The sequence below is a fragment of the Oryza sativa genome, chromosome 5, assembly GCF_034140825.1.
Source record: "Oryza sativa Japonica Group chromosome 5, ASM3414082v1".
Classification (NCBI taxonomy): domain Eukaryota; kingdom Viridiplantae; phylum Streptophyta; class Magnoliopsida; order Poales; family Poaceae; genus Oryza; species Oryza sativa.
Genome location: NC_089039.1, coordinates 6,531,574 through 6,540,564, shown reverse-complemented (window position 1 = coordinate 6,540,564; position 8,991 = coordinate 6,531,574). Strand labels below are relative to the sequence as shown.

Sequence of the window (8,991 nt, the reverse complement as noted above, 5' to 3'; positions counted from 1 at the left end):
TTGAGGGAGCTTCCAGATTCTCAGAAGTTGGCTACCAATCAGCTGCTTATAATTTTAAGCTCCCCAAACAGACCCTTGTACAAGCTCATAACAATTGCTTTTTTTGACCCATTAAAGCCACCATGTAATGAAATATATTGTACTCAACGATGACCTTACCCTCCGTGGCATATTCGTCTCTGAGACTACACAATGAGACAACTTCGCGTTGTACATGTCCTAAGAAAGCCCAAAATAACGTGTTGTCTTGAAATATAGAGATAGGCATGCATCTCTCGAGCTAATATTCCCATCGAAAAAGAATGAATCAGCCGAGTTAAAAACATATAACATTTTCTTTTACTAGTACAATACAACATTACCAGCATTTTTCTTTTCTCACGGATCCATCCATGTTTCTATCTAACTACTGTAGTATAAAACTTCTGTACACATGCAAGAATCTTTTACAAGTTTCTGTGATCCAACCAAAATTCAGAGACTTCTGTTCTGAACAAAGTAGAGCATCACCATCAATCCATCACATGGCCCCTATCCTATCCTGTCCACTGCCCACCAATTAGCGAGGTGCATCTCAGTTTCGGCCATCGAAAAAGCAGAGGCCTCTCTTCTTTCTAATCTTCTTCTTCCTCTTTCCAGACTTCAGGATCAGAATCAGATGCTGCAGAGCATAGACTGTACACTGTAGTTCCATCGATCTCCCCCAACTGTATTTGTCAGCCAATGCTGATTGCGGCTGTTTTCAACAAGTCTTCTCTACAATACTGCTAATGTGGGTCGCTAATATAAGAACCCATTAGACATGAAACCCATATGTCAGGCACTCAAAATCAGAGAGATCTGTTTCCGCCTCGATGTCGCCGGAAATGGCAACAGATCATCATCGTCAACAACCAACCAACCAACCACCAGACGAGTAGAAAGCTTCTCCTACCTAACATTGTAGTTGGCGCCATCGCCATGAAAGGTGGTACCACACACGATCACGTCAGCGTCTCGAGCTATTAGCAATCGCAGTCACACTCACATGGCTGGTCGTCGTCGTCGTCGTCGTCTTCAACCTCTGGACATAGCTATTAGCTAGCTAGCATTATTGCCTCCGGCGTTTGGAGGTGGTGGCCGGGAAGCAGCTGTCGGGGGAGCAGATGTCGGGGACGAAGGCGGTGGTGTCGGGTCCGCCGCCGCCGCCGCCGTGAGTGGCGGCTGGATGGCGTTGCCAGTGGAGGCCGGAGGCCGTCGGCGGCGAGGGGAGCTCCGGCACCGACCACTGGATCTCTGGTACCTGCCCGAAGAGCTCGTCGGCGTTCCGGTCATCTTCCGATGACGACCGGTAGTACGGCGAGCCGTCCGTGCTCCCTCCCAGCTTCCCGCTGTCAGCCTGGTCCATCCATCAATGACACGACAAAATTTTATTTCAATAGGATTTTACCAAGATCAGGATATATCACTAGTTTCCGTATCTTATAGTATAATATTAGACGATGTATTCATAAAGGTTGAGGTGTAATTGTGATGTTACGTGTACAATGGTGTATGCATCTTCTGAGTTTAAATAGTATATATTGCGAGAATTTCAAAAAGAAAATTGTATCCGGCCAAAATTTGGAAATAGAAATTGTATCTAGTAATTCTTTATTTTTTTTAGAAAAGAAGTTGTATATATTGTGCCGATTAGTGGTGGTGATTGCAATGCGTGGAAGAAATCGATCGAATTGAGTTTGAAATGTGGGGAAATTCAGCGAAATTTGAAGCGGCGACGAGGAGAAAGGAGTAGTGACCTTGGAGGTGCCACTGTCGCCGAAGCCGAAGCCAAAGCCGCCGGTGAAGTCGGTGAAGCCGCCGAAGAACTCGCCGAGGGGCCAATCCATCATGCCGCCCTGGCCGCCGAACGCCGGCGCGCGTGGGCTCCTCTTGGTCGGCGGCGGGGTCGTCACGGTCGCGGTGTCCGTGTGGCGCGGCGGCGGCGGGGAGCCGAACTGGTCGACGACGGCCGACCAGTCGGGGAGGCCGCCCGCGGCCGGCGAGTCGGCGGCGTCCCAGCTGAACCCTCCTCCGCCCTCGCCGTAGAGCGGCGCCGGGTGGTCGCTCTTGGATGCAGGCGGCGGCGGCGGCGGAGGAGGAGACGGCTCAGGCGGGTCAGGGGAGTGCTCGTCCTGCTCCTGCCCGACCTGCACGCCGGTGAGGAGGAAACGGCGGTGCGCGGAGACGAAGGCGTTGGCCGTGTGCACCGCCACGTCGCAGCTCCGGCACAGCAGCGCGCGGTCCTCGAGGCAGAAGAAGTACGCGTGGCTCTCCTGAAGACGAGCAATCACCGATCAGCCCAATCCAAGATCCAACAAGAACAAACAAGCACCACCGATCGAACACCTACCTGGCATATGTCGCACTTGGGCGGCGACGGCGGCGGCGGCGCGAGGGCGGCGGCGGAGGAGGAGGAGGAGGAGGCGGGGGAGAGGAGAGGGAGGCGGAGGTGCTTCCCGGCGAGGCGGTTGGCGGCGTGGATGTCGCGGTCGCAGCGCGCGCACAGGGCGGCCTCGTCGGCGCAGCAGAGGACGCTGGCCTCCGCCGCCTCGCACGCGCTGCACAGTAGCTTCATGCGTGCGAGCTCCGCCGCGGCAAGAACCCGAGCTCCTCCTCCAGTGGTGGTGGGCGAGGAGCGGAGGAGGAGGAGGTGGTGGTAATATGGTGGAGGAGGAGGCGACATGGGTGGGGGGCGATGGAGAATGGAATGGAATGGATTCGTGGGCGCGGTGGAGGTGGGACGACGTCGCCGGCTGCCATTCGCCGAGGTCTCAACGCCTAATGGCCGCACAAATTGTTTTTTTTTGGGGGGAAATCCGTCTTAAAATTGCAAATTCAAAAGCTGATCCAACTATACAGAAACAGCCATTTATCATAGTTATCATATTCATGTCTATATTTCCTGATAGTGATTGTAAACTGTACCATCCATTGTGAGCTTTTTTTTTATATGTCTTTTTTTAAAAGAAACGTCCTTCATGACTTTATCTTGCAAATTAAAATTTACTGGTTTTTTTATGTGTTTTCTAGCAATTAATTTTACTAAGCTTTTATGTGTTTTCTAGCAATTAATTTTACTAAGCCAGGCATGAACACATGGCGAAATTAGAGACCTAGTAAAAAAAGTATAGTACTCCTAGCTTATGAGCGTCTATGATTGTAATGTTTTTCTAAAAAAAATCTTATAATAAACTTAGAAAATATATTTATTTGATTTTTTAAAAGAAATTTTGATATAGAAAATCTTTTAAAAAACATACCATTTAGTAATTTAAGAAAGCGTGCACAGTACTAAATTAGGACATAGCTAATACATAGCTGAAAGTATCATTTTTGAAAGTCAAACAAATATTATAAACTTAGAAAATATAATTATTTGATTTTTTTAAAGATATTTTGATATAGAAAATATTTTAAAAAACACACAATTTAGCATTTTAAGAAACATGCACAGTAATAAATTAGGACATAGCTAAGAAATAGCTGAAAGTATCTTTTTTTAAAGTCAAACAAATATGTTTTTCAAATCTTTAATAGTTAATATTTAATTGATTATATATAATGACCTGTCTCGTATTGCATGCCATGATGAGCTCATGAGCCGCAGCCGGATCGAACACACCCTTACCTGTCCCGTACTATGCCACAGCTCCATATTTACGATACTCGTTAAATTTGAAGCTCGTATGTTACATTATAGTGATTTAAAATTTTAAAATCTTATTTAAGATATCTAAATGTTACCGATGTAATCACAGATCTAAATTCATAAATTTGTGAAGTTAGAAATAAAATATGAAAAGGCCGACCAAGCACTAGTCCACTTGTTGTTTTAGGAATAAGTTCACTTCTCTCCCAATTTATCGCCGAGTCTAAAATTCGTCTTTAAATATGATATGTCCCTTAACTTCTAAAACCAATGCAAATAATGTCCCAAGGCAATTTGGATGATGGTTTTGGTGAGGCAGTGTCTACATGGCATTGATAAAGTCAGAAAAAACCATGAGACCCACACGTCACTAAGTGTTCGGTTAAAAGTAAAAAGAAATACAACGGCACTCACGTCATCACTCTCTATCCCCTCTTCTTAACCTTCCTCATCTCTCTCCCTCTTGTGGTCGAAGGAGAGTGGCATGACCACACCATCGCGGGAGAGGATGGTGGCTGCTGATCACCTGTGTCAGCCTCCTTGGTGCCGCATTGGCGAAGCAGGCTGCCGCGAGAGAGGACAACACGGGAGTCACCATAGTTGGTGACAACAATGCGGCTGGGCCCCACAACGGCCACCATGGCAGTGGAGCCCACTGTCTGCTCGCATGTGTTGGTGTTGGCCTCCTCGACGCCACAGACCTCGCTTTCCGCACGAGCGAAGCAGGCCGACAACGCGGGGATCTCCGCAGTTGGCGACAATGATATGGCGGGGTCCCACGATGGTCACCACGGTTGTGAAGCCCATCATCTACTCGCCTGTGTCGGCCTCCTCGGTGCCATCGACCTCGCCATCCACCCTGGTGAACCACGTCGCCATAGCCTCCTTCCACCGGGCCTGGTCCTTGTTCTTGACATCAACGCCATCGCTGTCGCCTGGCAGCAGCTTCCGAAGTCGCACCTCCTCCGTGAGCACCACGTGCATCCGCTTCCGGCACACCTCTGCACGTGGGACCCGCCATGCCCGTCGTACACCGTGAAGAACCTCGTCATCCTCCTCCTTGCTATCCTCTTCCACGTCGCCGCTCCCTTCCATCGCCGCCTCCTTCGCGGCGGCCAAGAATGGCGCCACAAAGAAGATGGCGTCTTCCATCTCCCTCTGGTGCCCGACCACCGACACCGTCCCATGGAACACGCACGTCGGCCATCTCCTTGTTTCGTCGCCTTGCCCTCTCAGAACAGTGCATTTCCACCGCCACTATCCCCAATTGTTTTGGCCTACACCACCAACAGGCTCCCCGAAATCCGGCGACCCCATTCCATCCCTCGTCAAGGTCCAATCGTTGTTGGAGTCGTTTTCCCTAACTCGGGTGCAGCTGTTCCAACATCAGCATCCCATGGGTCTGGCCCTTGATTCATGCCACTAATGAAGTTAGAGCCAAGTCTCTCCTTCAATTGCATTCCCTCTGTGGTGGGCTCGGGCGCTACCTTAGCCGACTCTAACGAGTTGGAGGAGCTGTACGAAGCCAGCCACACCCTCTTCGTGGCCTCATCCTCCGCCACCGCGATGCCATCCGGCTAAGCCTCCGGAGCTCAATACCACATGGAAGAGGGATAGGGAGAGGAGGGAGAAGAGTTGACCGCTGGCATGTGGGGCTCACTTGCCACCTCAGCCAAAACCGGACACTATACTGCCGATGGACCAAAGTTGACATGGTATTGTAAGTCAGGTACCTGGTAGCTTGGTTTCAGGAATGAATTTCAGACTTGGTGACAAATTGAGGGTTCTAAAGTAAACTTATTCCTTTGGTTGGCACAGCTCCAACTCCCAACTCCAACTTATCTGGAGCTAGAGCTATGCCAAACGGTTCAGATCCTCCATTTTTAGGAGTGGAGTTAGTAGAGTTACTCCTAAAAAATGAACTAAGGGTGTGGGGCTGGGTTTTTCTGCTCCACAGCTCCACTCCACCCCAAAAGACCCACTACCCTTTAAATTTTTAACGTATTTACAGCAAAATACCACTGACCTACCCTACCCAACCAAGCTCACCCCTCTCATCCCGTACTCATCCTCTCCCATTGCTTCAGAGCGCATCCCGTTGCTAGGGTTGGCGGCGGCGCATCTGGGCCGGCGACGCACGGCGGCGGCCAGGAGTAGCGCAGGCACGTGGGCGGGCGGCGCGTGGTCGGCCGGTGGCGTGCGGGCGCTTCCGGTGGTGATTTGGTGGGCGGGCGGGGCGCGGTCGGCCGACGGCGCAGGCGGGAGGCGTGTGGTCGGCCGACAGTGTGCGGGCGACGGCTCGGCAATTTTTCCTTTTTTTTAGATTTCAGATCTGGAGAGAGAGAGAGAAATAGGGTGATTTTACATGTATATTGGGTGATTTTTTGTAGAGATATGTAATTTCCCAGGTTACTATGATTTTGCAAATTGCGTTGTTGAAATTCTAGAGAAAAAATCAGCCATACATCACAAAAACATGAAAAATCATAAGGGTACTGTTGTCATCCTCCCCCTAGGATTGGCAATGGGGTGGGTCGGGTGCGGGTTGGGCTGGAACACCCCCGCCCCCACCCCCCGACTTCTCCCCCGACCCCGGCCCCGCGGAGGTGGTCGGGTGGAAAACGCCACCCGCCTCCGTCCCCGCAGTGGACCCGGTGGGTGAGCGGGGCCCTGCAACACCTGGCTGGGACGGTGGACGGCGAGCTGGACGACGAGCTGGATGGCGAGCTGGAAGACGACGAGGCGAGCCACCGCCGCCCGCGGATGGCTACTGCCGCCGTCGCCGTGCCTGGCAGTCGACGCCGCCGTCCATGCCCTGGCCACCGATGCCGTCACCTGTGCCTAGCCCCGAAGTTCTGTAGCTGGCCAATCACTTTTCAATTGACTTCTAGCTCCCACCTTCTAGCTCCCACTAGAGCTAGCTCCCATCGGAGTTGGAGTTTGGAGCCCTATCAAACAGGCTCTATGCTGCCAATGGATCAAAGTTGACACGGTACTGTAAGTCAGGTACCTGGTAGTTTAGTGTAGGGATGAATTTCTGACTCGGTGACAAATTGAGGGTTCTAAAGTAAACTTATTCCTTTGTTTACCAAAATGGCCGTAGCCAGCCCGGCCCATGTAAGGCAGCAGGACCAGGACATAGGCTGCACATTTCATAGCTAGGAGCCCGGACTCCCTGTCTCTTGCTGCATGGCAGCCACTAGCCTCCTCCCAGTAAAAAGAGAAGATGAGTGTTAACCCATGCACGTGTACACCCAATTAAACATTGTTTGATGTCAGTTTTATTTTTTTTCAAATATTAAATGATAAAAATGTTGATAGAAAACAGTTCTAATTTGCAGGTACACTTACATCTATGCAGTTAATTAGTTGGGCCTATTTGCCTAGTACAATCGCAAAAATCAAGGTGTTAGAAAAGAACATCTTATGTATAGTTTACTCCTGCTGTCACAAAACATAAAAACTTATGATTGGATGAGATATATCCTACTGCTACGAATTTAGAGAAGCTAAGATATTTCTTATCCAGTTTTAGTTTCTTATATTTTAGGACAGATATAGTACATGCTAACATGAAGGTCTAGCCCCATATATTATTCTCACTTACGATTGTATTTTACAAATCACGTATCTTTGCGATAATATTTTTCTAAAATTTTCCATTAATTAATCAATCCTTTATCATTGTAATATTGTACCGACATAATTATTTTTTTTCAAACCACACCAAAAATATTTATCTTTCAGTAATATATGGGAGAAAAAAATGATTATTTAGCAACTGAAATGCTAGAATTATGATTGCTCTTATACGTCAAAGTTTCACGAATGTTTCTTATGTTGCTAATGTTTCCTTCTTAAATCAAGGATGTGGATTTTTGAACCATCTTGAATGATGGCAACGGGATGCCCGATCTTCCGTTAGGTGAAGATAACTATCAATTTGGCGAAAAGTATACACACACGATCCGGTTTCTAATCAACACAATCCAAACCCTACAATCGCAACATCACGTCAACTCTAGTTATCAACCCACTGAAACCCAGTTGACCTCGCCGAGAAGGCTAATCCCTGTGTGTAAATCGAAAAATACAAGTAAGAACAAGAAAGATAACAACTCAATTGCAGATAATGATTAATCAAGAATTCGAAGTTGGGGTGTTCGAAAAACCGATCTAGCAGCAAAACCGTGATGGTAGAAATTATCTAAGTAAAACCCAACCCTAACTCAATGACGGTTACTGGACCCCTGGATGCGTACCTATTGGACTAGAGACGATACACGGCCCAATGAACCCAAAGACGATAACACAGCACCATGATAGATTCTAAACTCCTTGTTTCGATGATTCCCATTAACTTGGAAGGAATTTTGACGTGGGACTAGATACATGGGAAAGGTGGTCTCATTAACTTTCCATACATATGATGAACATTGAAATCGGAGTCCAAATGCAACTTGAGCGACGAATTTAGTGTGGACTACTCTTGGAGCCCGAGGTCAACTCGAACTTGATATGAGTAGGACCTCCATCTTAACTTGAACATCCATAATGACCTTGTCTATCTCCTAGCCTCTCTCTCCATGCACTCCATGGTACTCTCCATAGTTTCTAATCATAATTAAATTATTAGGTAATAATCTATCCTCAAAACCATGTAAAGAAGTACTTAGAAACAAGCTCACTTGAAAATTTAATTATCGAATGTGAGCTCTAGTGATTGGACCTTGCAAAACAACTTGAGGAGTAGCATGTGTATCTGAAGAAGTGATGTCCTGATCATTGAGTTTTCTAATTATGGGTAAATTGGTTTTTTCAAGATGGTTAGAATTTTAAAAGTTTATCCTAAACATTATGACTGGATTGAGCAATTAAATTTGTTTCCCACCATGTGTTTCCTACTCAAGGGCATCTGCTTGGTGGCCATATAGATTTATATGGTGCAACCAATTATTATTTAATTTGTGAAAGGACATGTAACCTAATGTTTACAAGAGCCTCAGTAGCACCTTTGTTCTTTGGTTCGACTCCCCTTAGCAGTGAAATTTTCAGGATTTAACGGCATTGTAATTTCAGTGGTAGACGACGTACCCGTTGACAGCGAGGCGTCTGTGGTGACTTCGTCAATATCAAGGATTTGCCGGCCTAATCTTTGAAGATGCTCATAGGGGTAGGGTTTGTGTACGTGCGTTCATATGGGTGAGTATACGTGCGTTGTGAGTGTCTGCATTATACCGTGTAATTTTAAAAATAATTTTATTTAATTTAACAGAGATGTTAGGGGACGGTATCCTTGTGTGTGATACCCTCACTGCCTC

The 8,991-nt window shown here is 47.6% G+C and overlaps 1 protein-coding gene and 1 pseudogene across 1 annotated transcript; both read right to left on the bottom strand.

The window, feature by feature from the left end:
• Positions 1–316: 316 nt before the first annotated feature.
• On the bottom strand, positions 317–2,864 carry LOC4338069 (B-box zinc finger protein 22). The gene is made up of 3 exons (XM_015782615.3): positions 2,372–2,864; positions 1,779–2,294; positions 317–1,378 (listed from the first exon to the last, which is right to left on the bottom strand). Exons 1-3 carry the CDS (start codon positions 2,702–2,704, stop codon positions 1,091–1,093), a joined length of 1,137 nt encoding a protein of 378 aa, XP_015638101.1. The 5' UTR covers positions 2,705–2,864; the 3' UTR covers positions 317–1,090.
• A 1,244-nt stretch (positions 2,865–4,108) lies between these two features.
• LOC107280917 (probable protein phosphatase 2C 8) lies at positions 4,109–6,482 on the bottom strand (annotated as a pseudogene).
• Positions 6,483–8,991: the final 2,509 nt, after the last annotated feature.

Bases quoted from the DNA above. Each gene is read 5' to 3' on its own strand.
- LOC4338069 (XM_015782615.3), bottom strand. From the start codon at position 2,704: ATGTCGCCTCCTCCTCCACCATATTACCACCACCTCCTCCTCCTCCGC. The intron at 2,295-2,371 runs GTAGGTGTTCGA...GCTCGTCTTCAG, and splicing joins CCAAGTGCGACATATGCCAG to GAGAGCCACGCGTACTTCTT. The intron at 1,379-1,778 runs GTCACTACTCCT...TGGATGGACCAG, and splicing joins GCGACAGTGGCACCTCCAAG to GCTGACAGCGGGAAGCTGGG.